The 22560-nt window shown below is 40.6% G+C and overlaps 1 protein-coding gene and 1 long non-coding RNA gene across 2 annotated transcripts in view; one reads left to right on the plus strand and one right to left on the minus strand.

Annotated features, from left to right (window-relative positions):
- LOC134292887 (uncharacterized) overlaps nt 1-18868 on the minus strand; it is a 63608-nt gene extending 44740 nt beyond the window's left edge. Inside the window, exons 1-3 of the long non-coding RNA XR_009999995.1 lie at nt 18668-18868; nt 4351-4465; nt 2209-2245 (exon numbers count right to left, since the gene is read on the minus strand). This is a non-coding gene — a long non-coding RNA (uncharacterized LOC134292887). The remainder of the gene's footprint in view (nt 1-2208; nt 2246-4350; nt 4466-18667) is intronic.
- The window catches only part of pcsk2 (proprotein convertase subtilisin/kexin type 2), a 138266-nt gene that overhangs the window by 72717 nt on the left and 42989 nt on the right, over nt 1-22560 (plus strand). Inside the window, exons 3-5 of the mRNA XM_062958452.1 lie at nt 1782-1895; nt 3315-3423; nt 9985-10022. Of these exons, the coding sequence (XP_062814522.1) occupies nt 1782-1895; nt 3315-3423; nt 9985-10022 (261 nt within the window). The remainder of the gene's footprint in view (nt 1-1781; nt 1896-3314; nt 3424-9984; nt 10023-22560) is intronic.

Raw genomic sequence — 22560 nt, forward strand, 5'->3', positions numbered from 1 at the left:
GTTTTGGATTTCAGCTCCCACAGTTCCTAACAGCTGGAAAGCTGGCTGGGATTTCTGGGAGTTGAAGTTTAAAACACCTGGAGGTCCAACCATTGTTCTACATCAATATCTAACTGTTGCCCAATGTTTATTTGTTAGCCATATGACAAAGGTATAGCTTTTTTTGGGGGGGGGCACCAAAATGAGGACATTGCCCTGTAAAAATTCACCCCCCAAATGTCTAACATTGTAGTAACTTCAAACGTCTGCTGTGCATCCAAAGGAAATTGGTAAGCAGCATGACTAAGGGAATGTGAGGGCAGCAAAAGAAGAATTCTAGTTCTTAATGATTTTCAGGGTTTTTTTTCTCTGCAAGGTTAGAAATTTGGTGGATAGAATTCTTATTTGGAGAGGGTGATGCCCCCATTTTATTTATCTCTTCCATAGCTACACTTTTGCTGCACCAGCCATTTGTTCAAATATCTTCCGAAATTTTGCTACATTTATACATGAAATTAAGGTGGATTTAACTGATATCTCCTTATAAATGACATTAGTACCTCTCTTATATGTTTCTATTTTTTATATTGTAAGCAATTGCATTTACCATTTGTGCACATACTTTTATTTTGTCGACACTATCAAAGAGGGCTTTCCTCCAATACATGCTTAATTGATTACATACTGTTTCAATTACAGGTACACTTCAATTAATTAATTATATTTGCTTGTCAGCATTATTTCTTTAATAGAAAATTCAGAAGCAGAAATTATATGGAAAGAATAGGGATAGGTTCCTACACCACAAAAAAAAAAAAAAAGAATTTGCTGAACCTTTTAGAGCAAACAATTCAGAACTAATAGTGTGCATACATGAAATGAATCACCAAGGTTTGGAAAGCCTTGCTATTTCCACTTTGGTGGCCAGTTAGAGTAAGATTGACTAGAGTGGAAAGAGGTCAGATCAATTTCTTGAATTAGTCTGGTGACCATTTCTAACAATTACAAATGGGAAAAAAACTATTATAAAGATGACAGCACAATTACAATTAGAAACTGGCATAGAAAGCTATTTCTCCTCAGCTCCAGTTTTATTGCATTGTTTACTAAATGAGTTGTCAGAATTTAAAAAAAATTAAAGACCTATCTTTTCCGACAGGCCTACACATCCAATTCTGAACCACGGGTTTTGAATTTGCATTCTGTTATCAATGATGTTGATTTTGTTCCCCATGTTTGGCGGGTGTTTTTATCTATCTATTTTATGTTCATTCATATGTTTCAACGTAAACTTTTAAAGCCACGGGCCAGTTCACGGTCCCTCAGATTGTTGAGGTGCTGGACTATAATTTGAAAAAAAACATGAATGAATTCCTATGCACACTGCACATTCCTTATTTGTATTGCAAACAAACATGATAGAACAATACAATATTTAAAATGAAGAACAATTTTAACCAACATAAACCGACCTGTATTTCACTGGGAAGTGTGTGCCTGCTTTTGGCTGATGATATAGTCAGGTTAATTAGAATTGTTGTTGTGTGCCTTCAAGTTGTTTCAGACTTAGGGAAACCCTAAATCTAACATTTATAGTGGGGGTGGATAAATGGCCTTGGAGGGCTACATCTGGCCTGTGGACCTTTGTTTATGAACCCCTGGGCTAGAAGAAAATAACTAGTATCATGTTAATGACGTTTGCTTATGTCTTTACTTTGTCTTTTCTAAAGGAATGATATAGCATTTATTATTTTACAAGTATCCATGGTGTATGAAACTCCTTTTGAAAATTAACATTGCAGGTGAAGAAAGCTGTGCAGCAGATAGGCTTTGGGAGGAAGAAGAGAGGATACAGAGATATCAATGAAATTGACATCAACATGAATGATCCCTTGTTTACAAAACAGTGGTACTTGGTAAGCAACATTTAGTCATTTTAAGGTAATGTTAACCAATTTTATAGAAAGAAACAAGGAGGTTAGTAATATTAAATGACTTTCTGTTTATTTCTTTGATTCCCTCACCCCCTGCCCCTCTCTCCCCTATTGTTTGAAGGGAATATTCATATGTATCCTAATGATATAATAGAAGATCGTAGACATAGTAGTTAAAATACAACTTTATAGCACTCTGGGTTAGAGCAGCATTCCCACAATATTTGTAACAAAGGTAACACAGAAGCTATATGACTATGGTCATGTCTACAAAGGCCAAATAAAATGCACTCACCTTGAACTCACAGAGTACATGATGTATGGCCAGCTCCCTAGTAAAATATAATAAAATAGCTTTATTTGTCAATGAAATTACATGCCTTATCCCGCACACACCACAAAACAACACACCCATCCCTCCATATCATCACCATACAAAGTGCTGCTTCCATCCTTTAATCCACTACAAGAAGGGCAGCAGAGCTTCCAGGTAATTCCAGAGTGCTCCCTTGAGGTTTTGACCTATGGATAGCTGGATTGGACTGGGTTCAGTGTCCACAGATGTAGCACCCCACAGAGCCCTCCTGGAGATGTTGCTCCTGGTGGTCACATATGTGGCTTCCCTGTTGTGACCTCCTCAGAAGTGGCCTAACCAGCAAGGATCTGCTGGAGAGCTGCTTCTGGATGACAAAACAGCAGTGGTGTTGTGGTTCAAATTAATCACCTAAATCTGACAAGTCTTTAAAATGTGAAAAGTTCAAGATTTATTGCAGCTGCCATTCAGAGTTGGGATCATTCTCAGCAAATAGACAATTTTCTCATAGGAGAAAAAGAGGAAGTTTGAATATTCATATATGTCAGAAGCTAATTGGTTACATTTTGTGCATTTTCAGCTATGCCTTACCTAAAAACCCTCCAGTGACTGGTTACAATTTTTGCAGGGGCTCGCCATACCTCATACCAGGAAATTAGGATATTTTCTTACAAGGCCACTGCCTTAGTGACTGCAGAAAGCTATGCATTGTAGTTCATGTTTATTGCTGAGCTGACTACCATGATTTCTTCCTATGTCTGGTGCGCATGCGGGAAGAATTGTGATGCACTGCCATTTCTTTTGGTGGTTCACAAGGACTGACCTTTGTCATTCTAGTGAGATTTTAGAGCAGCTCCCAGCTGTGATTAAGCAGGGAGATCCACCAGTCCCATTTGTGTCTTAGAATAGGTCTTTATTTTATGTCAGTGTTTATGGATACTATTCCTCTTCCTGGGCTGCATTCCCAAGCAAATGAAGGTTATTTGGTAGCAGATGAATCAAATGGAATCTCTGTGGATGTAAACATTCTGCTTTGTGCCAAACAAATAAGTCTCTTATGCTTTTTCATTTGTAATTTGATGCACTAGATCAACACTGGGCAAGCAGATGGGACTCCTGGACTCGATTTGAATGTGGCAGAAGCCTGGGAGTTGGGTTACACAGGGAAAGGAGTAACTATAGGAATTATGGATGATGGTAAGTGGAAACTGAAACAGCATCTATATAAATTTCACCCCTTTTCAGTAACATGAGGAATGCAATTTAAATTAAAGCTTAATATGGTGACTCACGCAGGCTTTAATGAGAACTTTGTAAGACATTCAGCCATATTTTTTTAATAAGTCATCCACAGAAAGTTCCTCTGGGGTACAAGCCATGAATGTTTATGATGCCTTTAAAAAGCCAGAAGTAGTTTTTCTAGTTCACATGCACTAGCTGTCAGCATATTTTGCAAATTTAGACAGTGCCTAGCACAAAAGAACAGAAGTGAAGTTCAATTTCAGTTTGATTATAACTGTTGCTGCAGTAATAACATGAAAGCATGAAACATGAAATGATTTGTGGGGCAAAACACAACTCTACTAGGAAGTCACTGTCCTTTTTTCAACATGAGAGCTATGTTCATGTTTGTCTCAGTTTACATTTGATAAAATTTCAAACTTACACTGTAAGCTTTTCAGCCAAGTGGTTTTCTGGTACAGATCCTCAGGGGTTTATCCTTATTAATATAGATGCACCAGAGGGGAAGCAATGGCATGTCATCTACCCATAGCGCCATTTATTTGTGTCTTACTCTTGGCCTTGGCACACCCTATTTTGGGATCCACAGAACAAGCAATTACATTTCATTGTGAATTAACACAGCTGAGACTATCTTAGCCCAAACTCTGTCTATATATTCTTTGAAGGGAGGTTTAGTCTAGTGGGGGATGACAGAACAGAGGCAGCGGGTTGAATACAAGCAATAACTTCATCCCCACTAATCAACCAGCCAATGTATTTAAGCCAATATACAGAAGAAATGCCCAAAATCCTGAAAGTGGTAGTTCTTAAACTCATTTCTTAATACTGTTCATTTAAAAATGAACATAGATCTCATGATTTCTGCAAACCATCACTCACCCCTCAAATGGATGTGAATGCTTGAGGAAGATGTTCTTGGTATGAAATTTCCTGGTCCACATTTTCCAGACTCCAGCTAGTCCTCCACATTGGCTGGGTTAGGGGTGTAGGACTTCTGCAAAATAGAAAAACAGTACTTGTTTCTTACCTGTTAAAATACCTCTATAGGAATCACTAGGTCTTCCAGGATGATTTCATGGCCAAAGTCCAACAGAATTGCACTGGAGGATCTAGAGATTCCTAGCCTGGGTTTTCTCCAGGAAGAGGGAGAGCACAAGGCCTAAGAAAAGGGAGGAAGAGAGAACGTGGGGCACAAGAGAAGGGATGAAGAGAGAGAGAGAGAGAAATTGAGAGAGAAGAGAAAGCACAAGGCAAAAAGGAGGGTGTATGTGTGACAGTGTGAGAGGCGGGAGGAGAGGGAGGGGGAGAAGAGCAAAGGCATGCTCAGAGGTGGCCGCTGTGCTTGTTCCCTCCCTGGCCACCTCCTCCTCCTCTTCCCTTTCCCTTTGTAGGCCACTCTGTAGCCTGCCTGCCTTGCCTTATTGCCACTGGTGCTGGGAGATGCGGCCCCATAAGATCATTCCTCTGGCCCCGGCCCCGGGCCCAGCTGGCCACCACATCCTCCTGCCAAGAGGAGTATGTGACACGTGGGGCTGGGGGTGGAAGAATGTCCCTAAGGGGCCACATCTGGCTCACGGGCCTGGGTTTACCCATGCCTGCTGTAGACCAACAATTGAGTGTCCCAAAGACAAGCTAGATATTGAAACAAGTGCTGCTTTTGTCTCCTTGAAGAGGCTTTCCATTTACTACAGCTGAGAGTTGTTTCTTAGGGTGTATTTACACTGTAGAATTAATGCAATTTGAAGGCACTTAAACTGCCATGGCTCAACTTTATGGAGCCATGGGAAATGTAGTATGACGAGGCTCCAGCACAGAAGGCCAAAGACCTTGTAAAACCACAACTCCCCTTGGTTCCATAGCATTGCACCATGGCAGTTAAACAGCATTAATTCTACAGTTCAGATGCACCCTTAGCCAAAGATTCTTAAGAGATCCATATGGGTGCATTTTGCAAATGAAAGGCGAGAAGAGGTTGCTCAGACATAACCGGTAGCCTCCCACTGTTGAAGCAGAACTGGTTACATGCAAATCTCCACCTCCACCTGCTGTGCCTGTCTGCAAGTAAGAGGATTATAGGCCAAATGGTAATCAGAATTGCCCAATAGGTTGCCAATTATCAGCATCCATTCAACTGATCTATAAACATGAAAGAATAGCTCTGGGATTTTTGTGCAACAAATCTGACTGATGCAAAGAGCTGATTTCGTAATACATTGTGAACAGGAGAATCGATGTTCCTAACAGTTTCCCTATTGCTTTTTTCTTATGTATTCCCTAACAATCAATAAAAGAACACAAATTCTAAGCTGAAATAAATGGCCTTAGAAAAAGAAATAATGAATATCCTATTTTAAATAGTAAATTTCATCCTGGGCAAAGAAGTCACATAGTCCTCAAACGATCTGTGTAATAGTGGTTTTTCTCCCATGCAATTATATCAAAACTGCTGTGATGAAAAGCCATATGAGTTGGATGGGAACTAAAAGACAGAAATGAAACAGAAACGTGAAATGAGAACCTTTTGCAGAATTCTTCCATGTGAGCTACAGGAAGCAAATATTACACAGTCGTGCCACAGAGATGGAATTGAATTGGCTTTTGTGATTGAATTGTTCTAAAGCACCCCTTTTGTTCTGTGGCGGTTCCTGCCACCTTGAATCCTGGTTATCTTGGATCTTGCTAGTCTTCCAAACTGCAGTCGTGGCTAATATTTTTACAGATGTAACATATGCCACTCATCCTAACTGTTGTGAATGTGCAGGTCTAAAATGAGGTATCAACAAATATTTAGTTGTAGACAATGCAGTATCCCTTTAAGGTGGAGGACTTCGGGGATATGTGTGTTACAGGAGCTACACAAGAATCCTGAGCATTTTGGAATCTGAGACATTCAAAAGTTGTTATGCGACATAAAGAACACCACACACATCTTTCCAGTGTTAGCCCGACCATTAAATAACATGAGGCAGTGACTTTAACTGAACTTTTAACTGCTGCCACGAAAGTGCAACAAACTCTTAAAAGTTGTGTTTTTGCAACTTGCTTGTGGGATGTTGTGCCTTAGGTGAGGAAATAGCACGACCTTAGATCCTATGTCCATTGATAGTAGCATCAAAAATGAGCATTACACACTCATTTCTTTCATAAGGATTCATACTTCAAGGTCAATTCCAAAAACAGAGAATTTTTCCAGCACCAGTATGCACTTATTAGCATGTTCCTTCCTTCTATTTATCATTACACTCTTCATCACCACCAATCTTAGTTATGGCAAAAAAAATTCCCAAACATTTCCAATGCCAAAAATTTCAGAAAAGGGATACTCACCCCATATATGGAAAGTATCCCTTAGCCATTCTTTTTTCATATAATAGTTTCAGACAAGGTGTGAGTTAGATACTTTAAAACTGAAGTGAGAAATGTTACCGTCTGGATGTCACTGAACTAATAACATCTGAAGATCCACATGTTCCCCACCCCTATTTTAGAGCATCATATATGTAAATGCACAACCCAGGAATACTGGGCCTTAGTTTCACTGAAGATTGGACTGCAGACACTGACTGGGTTCTCAGTTTAAGTAGTACTTTGTTAGGATCAAGATTACTGCTTGTATAGGGCATACGGGCTGAGTGGGTAAATGTGGTGGCTAATGCTTTCTTACAAGAAGGCAATATTCCAACGGTCCTAAAGGAGGCCGTCATAAAACCGCTATTGAAAAAACCATCACTGGACCCCACTCAATTAGAGAACTTTCAACCTGTGTCCAATCTCCCCCACTTGGGCAATGTCTTGGAACTTTTGGTGGCCTCGCAACTCTAGATATTCTTGGAAGAAACTGATTATCTAGACCCTTCACAGTTGGGCTTTAGGCCAGGTCATGGAACTGAAACAGTCTTGGTTAGTAGATGATCTACGCTGGGAACTGGACAGGGGAAGTGTGTCCCTGTTAGTTCTCCTGGACCTCTCAGTGGCCTTTGATACTATAGATCATGGTGTCCTTCTGGGATGCTTCATGGGAATGGGGCTTGGAAGTACTGTTTTGCAGTGGCTCTGGTCCTATCAGGAGGATCGTTCCCAGAAGGTGTTGCTGGGGGACACCTGCTCGGCCCCACAGCCATTGTTTTGTGAGGTCCCGCAGGGCTTAGTGCTGTCCCCCATGTTGTTTAACATCTACATGAAGCTGCTGGGAGAGATCATCTGAAGTTTTGGAGTTTGATACCATCTGTATGCAGATGACGTTCAACTCTATTACTCCTTTCCACCTGCTGTTAAGGAGGCTGTTCGGGTTAGCAGCTATGATGATCTGGATGAGGCTGAGCAAATTGAAATTGAATCCAGACAAGACAGAGGTACTCGTGGTCAGTCACAAGGCCAAACAGGGTATAGGGTTACAGCCTGTGCTGCACAAGGTTACACTCCCCTTAAAGTCACAGGTTCATAGCTTGGGAGTTCTTCTGGACTCATCTCTGAGCCTGGAATCTCAGGTTTTGGCGGTGGCCAGAGGAGCATTCACACAATTAAAACTTGTGCATCAGCTGTGTCCATACCTTGGGAAGTCAGACTTGGCCACGGTGGTCCATGCTCTTGTTTCATCTCAAATAGACTACTGCAATGCGCTCTACATGGGGTTCCCTTTGAAGACTGTTCAGAAGCTTCAAATAGTCCAATGGGCAGCAGCCAGGTTTCTAACTGGAGAGGCTATAGGGAGCACACAACCCCCCTGTTGAGCCAGCTATCGAGCACAATTCAAAGTGCTGGCTTTAGCCTATAAATTGCTAAACGGCTCCAGTTCAGCTTACCTATCTGAACCTTTATGATGCAGCTAGAGCATTAAGATCGGCTGAGGAGGTCTTGCTCTCGGTCCTGCCACCCTTGCAGGCACGACTGGTGGGGACAAGAGACAGGGCCTCTTGGTGGTGGCCTCTTGGCTATGGAACTCCCTTCCCAGAGAGATTAGATTGGCCCCCTCCCTCCTGGCTTTTGGGAAACAACTTAAAAAATGTGGCTTTTCAAGCAAGCATTTGGGGAGTGAGATGAAGTAGTCTAATGATACCTCAGGATTGTGCAATGTCTAATGCTCTATGTTTTTTTGTTTTTGTCTATCTGATGTTTACAGTTTTATGGTTTTAATCTATTGTTATATGTTATTTTAGATACATCGTGCATTTTATATTTTATGTGAGGCTTTGAATTTTGCTATTTACTCTGCTGTGAACCGCTTTGAGTCCCCCCAGGGGTGAGAAAAGTGGAAAAAAATGAAATAAATACATAAATAACAGAATAACCTGAAGGTGACCACCATTCATTCTTTTTACCCTCTAAAGATGGAGCCCCCAGTGGCATAGTGGGTTAAAGCCTTGTGACTTGAAAGTTGGGTTGCTGACCTGAAGGCTGCCAGGTTTGAATCCAACCCGGGGGAGAGCGCGGATGAGCTCCCTCTATCGCTCCAGCTCCATGCGGGGACATGAGGGAAGCCTCCCACGAGGATGGTAAAAAAATCAAAACATCCGGGTGTCCCCTGGGCAATGTCCTTGCAGACGGCCAATTCTCTCACACCAGAAGCGGCTTGCAGTTTCTCAAGTCACTCCTGACACGAAAAAAAGACCCTCTAAAGATATAGACAAAGTGACTTGCAGAAATATTCTCAAATATCATTTCTGCAATACAAATTTAAGTTGTGATGAGGAATTGTCACACAGTCTGTGAGTAATTTCCAGTTGGCTTATCTTCTCTCCATATGGCCAAGCCAATATCTTTTGTTGTCCTGGGTGAAAGACAAGGTGGAAACCTCTCTTCCTTCTTTAGGAATCAACTAGATAAGTGGTTGGAACTACAATACAGTCAACCCTCATGATTCATGAATATGCACCCACGAATTAAACCATCCAAGAAAAATTTTCTGAAACTAGAGTCCTCACTCTAATTTCAGAATATTAGAATGGATAGAGCCAAAAGTACATAAGAATACTAAAGGCATCTTTATACTTTTCCAAGTGAGCCTGTGAAGAGTAGGGATTTATGGCCGCCATAGATAACAGCTGCAGGAACCAATTTTGGGAAGGCCAAATTGCGCGGGGGGGGGGGGGGGGGAGGAAGGAAAAGCATCACTGTGCAAAATACAGTGTGCAAGAGACACATTAGAAATACATTCGACATAATACATTTTGCAGGACCTTTAGGGTGGAGAAGCATCAGCATCATGGTTGTACATCCTAAGGTTCTTGGCATCTGTTCCACAATATTTCTGTCTTCCCTGAACACATATCAGATCATAGCTTGTAAATCTGGCCTGTAACATTTAATAGTAGGTTTTGTTCCTGTATATTGCTAAAGCCAAGGACTGACAGCTTGGATTTTAACTGGGCAATCTCTGTGGCCAATATTGCATCTCGCAGTTTGCTTATTTACACATAACTGAATTCCATAGCTCTTCATAAGATCTCTATCTGAAGCATGCAGCTGCTGTTATTTACTTCCTCCTAGCTTATGTACTCTAATTGTCTTTTTCAGGGATTGATTATCTTCATCCAGATCTGGCCTCCAATTATGTAAGTTGACAGTATTCTCTGTATTACAATTTTTGATTCTTCTGTCTCACCTTTTATAGGAAACTAAACCTAAGAAAACTGGGACATGTTGCAAGTGTTATCAGTGTGGTTAAGATGACAAAAGTTATCAATAATAAAGACTACACAAGCTAGAAGAGGTTGCACCAGTTGCTTTTGCCTAAACCTACAGGGAAGGACAAGACTCCATCCCTTATCTCATTTCTTCCCCCTACAAATTTACTTGAGTCCAAACTACTTTTACATTTGCAGTGATTTAAGCTTAATTTGTAGTGACTGAAGTGAAGTGTGTGTGTGTGGGGGGGGGCATTTTAAAAGCAGTTGGAGAAATGGGAGGGCAGAGTATTCTTTGGATTGACCTTCCCAAACCAGAAAAGTTGAATGGCACATTTTAGACAATGTTGTACAATTGAAGCACAATTTTCATTTTAGCTTAAACAATAAATGCAACATACGCCCTTCAGAAGAGCTCTTAGTCCTGCTATCCTTCTCTTGTCTAACCTACATACACTATGAATAGCTCCTCCCCCTGCCCTCTTCTTGATCCACCTTTAAATTACAACTCCCTCCTGCTGGTAGTTTTACTCCTGAGACCCATGCATACCTTCACAACTACAATCCTTTCCATTTGTTCTACATCAAACACCATGCAAAATTTCAACCAGCTTTGTCCGCTTCAGGCAAAGTTGGGGCATACTCTGGCATTTGCTGGAAATTCTGGAGTATCCTACAACTTTAGCAGTTTGGACAGCGGGATTAGGCGCTGTCCAGATAAAACACTGGTGCCATCACCCTTTCTCCATGGTTTAAGCTCCTGACCATCGCAGGTGCATTTGCTGTACCTATGCAAGCAGCATGAAGAAGTCGGGTGATCCCATTTCCTTCTTCCTGATTGCATGGGCATCTCATTCAGACATTGAAGAGGCAACTGTGCAACCAGATGATCCCAACTCCTTCTTCCTGATTGTGTGGCTGCCTCTGGTAAAATCAAAATGGCCCTGCAACCAGAAAGAAAGACTTTACTTACTTTACTTACTTAGGTGATCCCTCATAGCTCGAGGATGATGATACTCCAAGTGTAGCGTCTTGGCTGTGGCTGTGGAGACCTAATCTTGACCTTCATGTTCTTCCGCAGTGAAGACATTGGTTTCCAGAGGGAAGGCGATCCCGATCAGGGTTGGCTTGTTGCGCCTTCCTCTTGGTATGTTTCTCCCTTAAGCCCTTCATTTGTGCCTCTTCAAATTCTTCAGCACTGCTGGTCACAGCTGACCTCCAGTTAGAGTGCTCAAGGGCCAGGGCTTTCCAGTTCTTGGTGTCTATGTCACAGTGTTTAAGGTTGGCTTTGAGCCCATCTTTAAATCTCTTTTCCTGTCTACCAACATTACGTTTCCCTTTCTTAAGTTGGGAGTATAATAACTGCTTTGGGAGACAGTGATCAGACATTCGGACAACGTGGCCAGTCCAGTGGAGGTGATGGCACAAGAGCATTGCTCCAATGCTGATGGTCTTTGCTTCTTCCAGCACGCTGACATTTGTTCACCTGTCTTCCCAAGAGATTTGCAGAATTTTTTGGAGGCAATGCTGGTGGAATCGTTCCAGGAGTTGAGTGTGACGTCTGTAGATGGTCCATGTTTTGCAGGCATATAGTAGGGTTGGGAGGACAATAGCTTTATAAACAAGCACCTTGGTCTCCCTGCAGATGTCCCAATCCTCAAACACTCTCTGCTTCATTCGGAGAATGCTGCACTTGCAGAGCTCAGGCGGTGTTGTATTTCAATGTCAATGTTGACTTTTGTGAAGAGGTGTCTGCTAAGGTAGCGGAAATGGTCAACGTTTTCTAATGGTACACCATTAAGCTGTATTCCTGGCATTGCAGAGGGATTGGCTGGTGACTGCTGGAAGATCACTTTGGTTTTCTTAATGTTCAATGAGAGGCTGAGCTTCTCGTATGCTTCTGCAAAGGTGTTTGTAGTGGCTTCTTCTGAATGCGCACAGACTACGTTATCATTGACATATTGGAGTTCTATAACAGATGTTGTTGTGACCTTGGTTTTGGCTTTCAGTCTGCTGAGGTTAAATAGCTTGCCATCTGTCCGATAGATGATTTCCACTCCAGTGGGAAGCTTCCCATCAACAAGATGAAGTATCATAGCAATAAAGATGGAAAATAAGGTAGGGGAATAACACATCCCTGTTTGACACCTGATTCCACCTTAAATGGGTCACTTCGGGAGCCATTGCTGTCCAAGACTGTTGCCATCATGTCATCATGGAGGAGCCGCAGGATGTTCACAAATTTGTCAGGGCACCCGATTTTTTGGAGGATGGTCCAGAGAGCATTGAGATTCACTGTGTTGAATGCCTTTGCAAGGTCGATGAATGCCATGTACAGAGGTTGGTTTCGTTCCCTGCATTTTTCTTGGAGCTGTCGTGCAGTGAAGATCATGTCCACTGTTCCTCTGGAGGGACGGAAGCTGTTCTGGGATTTTGGGAGGGGCAGAAAGAACTAGGATTGGCAACAGCAAAATGAAAGAGTTAAGATTTGTACTGCCTCAGAGGCTCATCTGTGCACCATATCCATGTGAGCTCTGGGGCACATCTACACAGGGATAAACTGTCTGGCATAGATGAGCCCTTAGAGCAAGGGCCTGGCATTTGGTAGTTCTAAGCTTAGACCTACTACAGCCAAGGGGTTCCAGGGTGCTGTAATTAACTACTATAGTATAGTCATATTTCCTAAATCAAGAAGGGTGCAACATAGCCTTGCAGATGTTGTTGGATTGCAACCTCCAGCTGCAGTTCAACAATAGCTAGGAAATAATAATTTACACAGCCTGGTCTACATAATGCTCAACCCAACTTGAAGGATTTTGGGATATCAGTGCATCTGAAAAGTCTTTAGTACAACTGAATTTTCTTGTATATCTACAGTCCAACGAAGCGGGTGAATTATTATTCCTTTAGCTGCAGAAGTATTTTTTAGTGTTTTTTTTTTAAAAAAGGTGAGAGTTGGGTGGGGAAAAATATCAGCTGAATAATGTAAGAAAGAGTAGAGGTATGGTAAATATAATTTATTTAGACGGATCCCAGTAAAGAGACTGGAGAAGGAGCAAAGTTTCATTGTCCTTGAAAATGATGAGTCATTTTGATTAAGAGATGAGAATTTTATAGGAGCTACAGGATAGCAAAATGACAGTTCTGAACTTCATGTACTGACCTTTTCATATCTTGGTAATCACCATGGCAAAGTTACCAAAAAAGGAATGGAAGCCAGTTGAATGCCTGCATATAACTCTAGGTGCCCAGTTATCTAAGACTAGTGGTCTGGTTGTTTACCAACACTACCAGATTTCCTCAGATTTTGATATCAGGGTAACAGGAGGTTAGCTCTTTCTGTTACAATGAGTCAGGCAGAGGATAGATGGAGTCATGCTTGCCATGATTTAGCACATCTTTCACATCTCCTCATGAGAAACCTTCTGTTGAGTGGGAAGAAAAGGCACACATAGCCAAGAGAAGAAAATTGGAAATGGCACAGATGAAATATTGTGCAGAATGGATGACATTTAGAAATGCCCTTTCAAATTCCCTCTGGAAACAACATGTATACTTTGGAGGTGTGACAGGAGTCAAACAAAAAGCAGGATAATGCATACATATAAACCTTAAGAATGGCATTGTTCTGGTCATTTTTCTTATTTTCTCAAGCAGTGCCTGCCCTAATATTGGTGCAGTTTATACCCAGCTGCCTTCTGCTCTATTCTGTTTGCTTTTCTCCAAGGGTAAAGAACAAAACCAAACATGTGAAACTAGGATGCAATCCTATAAAACCACTTCATTGAAATCTCAGAGGTTGTATCCAGGTTTCCTTAAACCAGTGCATCTTAAACTGTGGGTTACCTTAATATTGAGGTCCTGAAAAAAAAATCTTAATGTCACCTTGCGGCTGTTTTAGACATTTACATTAATCTATTGTGCACTGTTTACAGTGGACTCTACAGATGATGCTTCAGCTGTACTTCATAAAAAGAAATATTAGCTTGTTTAGCAAGCTTTGCAAATGCTGATTTGTTATCAGTAAATGTTTGTTTTTATATCTATTTTATATACCTATATACCCGAGGTCATGTTAAAATGTATTGGGCCAAAATCAGTCCCAAGTGGGAAAGTTTAAGAAGCCCTGCCTTAGACATGTAGTCCTTTTTATAGCTTTTGAGGCTTCTTTTTGGAAAATGTAACAAAATGTCCATTGCATTGCACAATGTACAAAAGAACCAACACTGGCCTTTGCAATGTCATCTGGCTCTTTATTATTTAAATCAGCCCATTAGTGTCCAGTTTCAATAACAATGACCATTTTCCATTAGTGAGAAAAGGAATATAACTGCTGGAGCATGTGATGAATTTAAGATTTAAACATGAAACCTTTCCTTTCCTCACAAGTGAAAAATAGCAAGTTCAATGTATCTAAGCTTAAATTGTGCTGTTACATAGGCCGTTTCCACACAGCTTTATAAAATCCACACTGAACTGGATTATATGGTAGCGTGGACTCTGATAACTCAGTTCAAAGCAGAAACTCAGTTCAAAGCAGATATTTTTGGTTATATGGCTGTGTAGAAGGGTCCTTATTCTTTCTCTGAGGCTGCATGGCTTCATCCAATTCTTTTAAAAAAACTAAGTCATTGAGAGCACTGCCAAGAGACAGAGAGAGAGAGAGAAGCATTTTGTGTCTAAAACATTTTTAAAAGGGTTTGTCATTAGTGAATAATTTCTGTTTTTTTCAGATGTATGAAAACAATGTAGACCTCAAAGTCTTGGAGAAAGCTTTAGATTATTTTGAATATCAAATTTTGGAAACTGAAACCGATTGCTTGACATTTTCTTACTGAGTTTTTGCTTCAGTGTGAACCTCAGCTGAATTTATAATTATAGGCAAAGGTGGTAGGCAAGAGAAAAAAACTACTATGCAGCTTCTGTTCTGCAGAAAAAATGTATTAAATCAAATGAAAGTCATGCTTCAACCTCATTAGGTTATGGGTAACTGCTTTAGCACCCTGTTACCTGTTATAGTGTTAATGGTGTATAATATGTGAATATTGATCCCAGCAGTTGCTAACAGGCCTGCCTCTACTTCAGCTGCCACTGCTATGGACTCTGAAGGGGAAAAGAACAGCCAATATCTGCTGGATTTTATCTCTCCCCGCCACACCATCCCCTTTTCATCATGTCTTATTGTCTTTTTAGATTACAAGAATGAAATAATAATGTATAATTGCTTAAGTAAAGTTCCATGAAACTGATTGGGCTAAATAAACAAATATACAAATAATAGTGTAGCAAGAATGCATTTTTACAAGTAAGCAGCTACCATGCTAATGCACTAGCATTAGCAATAGCTGCAGACCACTGAGCCAAAATATTTGTGGTAGATCCTTTTTTATCTTCTCTTCTCAAAACCAGTACTGATTGAATATGCCTTGTTCAAAATGCTGTTGTTGCATATACACAACACACATAGTGCAATATCTTGGAGATGGGAGCCAAGTCTAAACATGAAAATAGTGTATGTTTCACATGCACCTTATAAAACATAGTCTGAAGGAGATTTTATGTAATATTTTAAATAATTTTGGGCATGAAACAAAGTTTGAGATATTGAACTATCAGAAAGCAAAGGTGTTACTATCACAGCCACACTTATGGACTATTTTGGATTTCCAGGAAAGGGATACTAAAATTCCAGCTTCCTTCGAAGAGGTATTCCAAGGAATTGTTGTAGATGAAGGGAGAGATAACGCAAAGAGAGATCCTTTTGAGAGGCCAAAAAGTCCGGTTTATTATTTCAGCTGAGTCCCTGGAAGTGGAATCTCTTCCAAAAAGCAAAACCAGAGAGACGATCAAGGCGTGGACTTGCCTTTTATACATTTTCAGACAAATAACATGCTTTTACATACATCTCGTCATTAGTATGTCACTTCACATGCTTACATACATGGGCATAAATATGCACAATCAGCATTTTCCCATCTAAGCACTCTTAAAAGCGTGTAGTAAGTCACAGACACCAAAAGAGAGATCCATCAAGAGGCCACTCTTGACCTGTCAAGCTGTACTAGGAACCAATTCACACTGGAATGTATAGAAAACTGCCCCTCCTTCTCCCAGCTTGTCCTGTCAGCTTGTGCATCCCTAAAATTTAACACAGAGAGTCTGATTTTTCTATATTTCACTGCTTCTAATGTGCATACAATATATGTCTAAAAATCCATATTTTTCAGTTCCTCATCAGAATCACTTCTGTAAATTTAAATTTTTTTGCTCATTTAACTTCAGTTAACCTCTTTACTCCTGTTAGAGTGTTACTCCCTCATCTGTCTGGTGAGTTTGTGCTTCTATTAGCTGCTGTATCTCTTGTCCATTTAGATCAATTCTTTCTCCCAACAGAAGAGGCTCATCAATGTAGTAAAGAGGACCCTCCCAATTTGAAGTCAGGAAATGCGAACATAGAAAAGAAGGTTTCAAGTTCTTATCTGCTGTTTCTACTCTAGAGTAAGAGGCACTCCGCTGTAGGCACTGGCAGGCGCATGCATTTCAGCCTGCCTGCACGCTATGCCACACATGCACTCTTTTTCCAAGGAGAGTGTGTGTGTGGCATGGCGTGCAGGCAGGCCCAGAGTGTGCCTGCAGCCAAGCGCCTCTTACTCTAGAGTAAGAAGCACTCGGCTGCAGGTACTGGCGGGCACACATGCTTTCTAGGCCTGAACGCTACACACACACTCTCTTTCAAAGGCAAGGAGGCAAGTTTTGGGAGGCGCTCGGCTGCAGACAAAAACAGGCTTTTGTGCAGAGCAAATTTTCATGGGGGAAGGGGCTTCCCATTTTGTGCTCCCGATGAAATGGAAGACACAAAATAAATAGTAAAAACTGTAGGAACTAATTCCATGAACAAATCTACTTTTCTGTCCAAATTAAGGCTTTGCAAGTGCTTTTCGAGGTTTCTTGGAATACCTCCAAGAGCACCAATCACAATTAGTACAACTGTTGTTCTCTTTTTCTGTAGTCATCCAATTTCAATTTGTATTTTGTGATTTTTTTCCAGCTCTTTGTCCTCTACTCTGCTGTCTCCTGGTACTGCAATTAGGGTTGTAGCCAGAAAAAAAATGGGGGGGAGGAAACGATGACTTTTTTTTAGCGAATCATGAAGAGTAGTTCCATAACACAAAATAATGTAAGTAGTATGGTTCATTCTATATGTTTATATAGACTTACTGGTAATTAAATCAATTCTCAATTTTAATTACAAAGTTTTGAGTCTTAAAATAACTGAAATTGACTGTTAATTGGTAATTTATATTTACAAAAAAATACCACAACATCTGTTGGAAACGCTTGAAAACTGGATAATACACTTTGACATAAATCAGGCTCCATTGATTACTGTATATACTTGAGTATAAGCCTAGTTTTTCAGCCCTTTTTTTAAGACTGAAAAAGCCCCCCTCGGCTTATACTCGGGTCAGGGTCCTGGTTGGCTTATATTTGGATCAGCTTATACTCAAGAATATATGGTACATTTATTATTTTTCTACATTATTATTGGTATTATTACATAAATTGTTTTTCTCTATTGTTGCTACTATTACCTTTATTTTACTCTATTATTATTATTATTATTATTATTACATTTATTATTTCACTCTGATTTTATTATTATTATTGGATTTATTATTTTACTCTATTTATTATTACATGTATTATTTTCCTGTATTATTTATTATTATTATTATTATTATTAGTAGTATTAGTATTATTATTACATGTATCATTTTACTCTATTATTATTAAAAGGATACATAAGCACATTTACATTGAAGAAGATGAGAATAATGATTTGATCAGACAGTCTTATCTTAAATTTGAGCTTTATGTAAATATTCAAAAACATTTAACCTACCGATGCCTCAATTAATGTAATTTTATTGGTATCTATTTTTATTTCTGAAATTTACCACCCTCGACTTATACTGGAGTCAATGTTTTCCCAGGTTTTTTGTGGTAAAATTAGGTGTCTCGGCTTATATTTGGGTCGGCTTATACTCGAGTATAAACAGTAACTTCAGTGGACATTCAAGAGTGCAAGTCCAGTCAGTCTTTTTGCCCCATTGTGCTTCTTATGTATGTTTTTAAATATTTAAGAGTTGAAAAATGACATATATGTGTGTATACACACACACACACACATATACACACACACTTTAAATTGGCATATCTAAAAATCAAGTTCAATGACTTATACATATTATCTACATTTTAGAAACTACATAAAATACCTTTAATCTCATACCTAATTATTCAAAAATTACTTGATAGTTTAGGATAAATTAAGGTATAAACTTTCAAAGCAAGCACAAATTAGCACAGTTGTTATATAACTGGAAAAATCATAAAGTGCATTTAAACTTAAGTTTTTCGTATGTAGTTTTTTGGGATTACAATCCCCCAAATGGATGAAGCTTGGCATAAGACAAAAGCACAGCTCTAAAAGACACTGCTAGGATATTCAGCATAATGAATATAAGTAATATAATGAAGATTTATATTTAATCTCTCTGTGTGTATTTTACCTTATGGATGAGAGTGTCACTGCTTAACTTCTGTGGCTTTCAGGGTGCTAGACTATGAGCCTGAGCAAGCAGGACCTGGCACATCCTCTCAAACACTATAGAAAATGGCACCCCATGTGGCAGCAAAGCAAACAGCCTCTTCCAGGAAGGGCCTAGTATGAGGTGAAAATACAAGCCTGAAGGCCATAGCCAGGATTCCCACCCAAACCAATTGGCCACATACGTCTATTAGTGTATCTGTGCCTTGCTCTGAGGCCAAGAGAATATGACTGCACAGTTTCCAGAACAGACCAGATCCGACACCTTCTAGTTTTAAAGCCATGAGCCTGACCAGGCAGAACCTGGAGGACCTTTCAGATACAGGGGGAGACCACATGCTCCCCCTCCCCCCAGAATGGCCACAGCCTGAGGCAATAATAGCCCAAAGGCATTAAGCTTGCCAAAGTGGGGATCTACAAATGAAGGCTTCCTAATATACTGGCAAAGGCTATAAAACATGATGCCTAAAAAACAAGTTAGATGCTTCCCAATGAAATGGCAACTTTTAAAGCCTGAGGCCTGAAACAAAAGAGAGCCACCCACAACACCTTTCATTCCTTTCATCGGGGTATTTTAATCTAATGATTTTATCTTATACTAGCTTGGGGTCCCGGCGGTGCCCGGGTTATTAGTAGACGGCATTGAGTTGTTTGGGGATGTGAGGAAATATCACTTAAGTTTGGTCCAGATCCGTCATCAGCTGGGTTCAGTGCTGTCTGTATAAGGGTGAACTACAACTCCCAGAGCCAAAGGAGAATCACCCCGAAACCCTGCCTGTATGCTCAGTTGGGCATGATGAGGCAGTGTGCCAAGTTTGGTCCAGATCCGAAGTTGGCTGGGTTCAGTGCTGTCTATATAAGGGTGAACTATAACTCCCAGAGGCAAAGGACCTAGCAACCCGAAAGATAGTTGCATCTATCAAGTAGGAAATAAGGTACCACTTATAAAGTGGGGAGGCAAATGTAACTAATTTATGACGTTGGAATGAGGAAGTGCTTTCACAGTGGATCAACCTATTTACGTACTGCCGCCTGACCTTGTTGAAGGAGAGTGCTGTATCCAAAAGACACAGGCAAAAGCTGCTCTGTTTGGAACAGGGAAAATGGCCGCCTCTTTTGCGGCCTAGCACAATGGAGCCAGGCTGCAAGGCCTGAAACGTGTTAGCAAAATGATAAAAGGCGGCTTGGATTGGGGTTTTGGGGGCTAGAAGTGTTCATAAGCATATCATTAAAAAGATAATAACAATGTTCTCTGCTGTCTTTTGAGGAAAGTAGGGCCTTACAAAGAAGTTGAAAGCTGAGGCAAGATGGCGTCTTCCTTTTGGGCCTAGCAGCGTGGGGCCAGCCTGGAAGGCCTTAAACATGTCAGCAGAGGGGCCAAAGGGGGCCATCTGTTGTCAGTGGGTTCATGGATCGTAGGGGTGATGTGTGTCAAGTTTGGTCCAGGTCCGGCCTTTCTGGTGGTGGCAGTGGTGTTTTTTATTACCAAAGTGTAGGCCGAAAGCTGTTAACTCTCCCAAAGCTAGCATCGTTCTGAGGAGATAAGTAGGCCGAACGAAGCCAGTTGGTAGTAGTTTTTCCCTCAGCAATCCCAGTGGCCTGTGAAAGTGGCGGCCAATCAGAGCTGGCCCATATTCCGGCCGGCCAATCAGAAAGCTGATCCATATTCCGCCAGGCCAATCAAAACGCGAGCACATATTCCGCCAGGCCAATCAAAACGCTGATACATACTCCGATTTCACTTTTATTATATATACTAGCTGTGCCCTGCCACGCGTTGCTGTGGCTTAGTCTGGTGGTGTTGGTCAGTCTACATTAGGCTTTTGCGTTGTGTTGTCAAGTTTTGTATTTCTGGGGCAATTAGTTGTGTTGTTATAGTCACGATGCATTGTTGTGAGTTTTGTGGGTCCAGATTGTGGTTTTGTGGTTTGGTTGTGTTGTTACAACTGGGAGGCAAGGCTTTTGCATTGTGTTGTCAAGTTTTGTATTTCTGGGGCATGTAGTTGTGTGCCAAGTTTTGTATTTCTGGGGCGTTTAGTTGTGGTGTTATAGTTACGATGCATTGTTGTGAGTTTTGTGGGTCCGGATTGTGTTTTGTGGTGTGATTGTGTTGTTACAACTGGGAGGCAAGGCTTTTGCGTTGTTTTGCCAAGTTTTGTATTTCTGGGGCGTTTAGTTGTGTTGTTATAGTCATGATGCGTTGCTGTGAGTTTTGTGGGTCCGGATTGTGGTTTTGTGGTGTGGTTGTGTTGTTGTAACTGGGAGGAAAGGCTTTTGTGTTGTGTTGTCAAGTTTTGTATTTCTGGGGCATTTAGTTGTGTTGTTATAGTCACGATGCTTTGTTGTGAGTTTTGTGCATCCGGATTGTGGTTTTGTGGTGTGGTTGTGTTGTTACAACCAGGAGGAAAGGCTTTTGCGTTGTGTTGTCAAGTTTTGTATTTCTGGGGCATTTAGTTGTGTGCCAAGTTTCGTATTTCTGGGGCGTTTAGTTGTGTTGTTATAGTCACGATGCATTGTTGTGAGTTTTATGGGTCCGGATTGTGGTTTTTTGGTGTGCTTGTGTTGTTACAACCGGGAGGGAAGGCTTTTGCATTGTGTTGCCAAGTTTCGTATTTCTGGGATGTTTAGTTTTGTTGTTATAGTCACTGCGCCCGCAACTTTATCCTTTTATATATATAGATAGATTCCTGCTATAGTGTACCCCCCCCCCCCCCCAACACCTTTGAAGTTGACTGAATGGCATTGGTGGTTGTTTGATATTATTACTGTTGTATAAACCTTTGTTTTAACTTCTGTTTTATCATCTTCTTGTGTTTTAAACTGTGTATATTGTTAATGTATTTGCGCTGTTACTTTTGTAACATTGTGAGCCGCCCCGAGTCCCCACGGGGAGATGGTGATGGGGTATAAATAAAGTTTTTTTAAAATTATTATTATTATTATTATTATTATTATGCAGCAAAAATCAGGCCTTCTGTTTCCTTTTTTTTAGAGTTGCCCTTCTAAGCCATTATTGTTGTTGTTTGTTGTTGTTATTGTTATTCCTTACCAAGGGAATCTTTCATTCTGGGCCGATAATTAACATACAAGGCACAGCTATACCCCAATGTGACAGAGATGTCTATTGAAAAATAAATATGAGGAGAACAGCCTGTGGATTTAGTGTTTACCAAGTTTTGAAAGGAGAAAAATAAGTGAAGGAAGTCTTTGTGAGAGAAGGGCCCTCAGAATCTTGCATTTGTCTGTTCAGAGATAATGGCACTTATGTGGGAGGTCGGTATGGAAAATGCTGCTAACTGAGAGGAAGGATGCTGATGGTCTATATCACAATGATTACATTTCGCATTAGACCTTGGCCCTGAGTCTCCCAACCAACAATTTTAAAGTAGTGACTCATCTGATTGATAAACAATACCAGGCTATATCTGTATGTATACTATAAAGATGATAAGAACTAGAATATGCTTTTAATACCTATTCAGAAAATATATTTGATAGTTCTGTTGTCATATTGAATGATGTAAGCCTCATTTGCTTTTCCAACCTGGTGCAGTCGCGATACGTTGAACTACAACTTTTAGAATCCTATAGCCATCTTTCGAAGAGACAGTTGTCAGTAGTGTACAACTAACACACACCATATAATTCTCAGTTCCTCCTGCAAGTTTTTTCTAATATTCATCTGCATGGTAGTAAGCTGAGAATGCCATTTCCCCTTGTCATTGCAAATGACAAGCATCTCAGTTGTTAACATCTGGCTTCCCCTCATCTGTGGGAAGGCAAAAATATTATCAAAAACAAAGAATGAGCATACTGCCTCTTTGCATTTGAAGCCACCTTTGCCCTGCCCCTTTA

The sequence above is a fragment of the Anolis carolinensis genome, chromosome 1, assembly GCF_035594765.1.
Source record: "Anolis carolinensis isolate JA03-04 chromosome 1, rAnoCar3.1.pri, whole genome shotgun sequence".
Taxonomy (NCBI): Eukaryota; Metazoa; Chordata; class Lepidosauria; order Squamata; family Dactyloidae; genus Anolis; species Anolis carolinensis.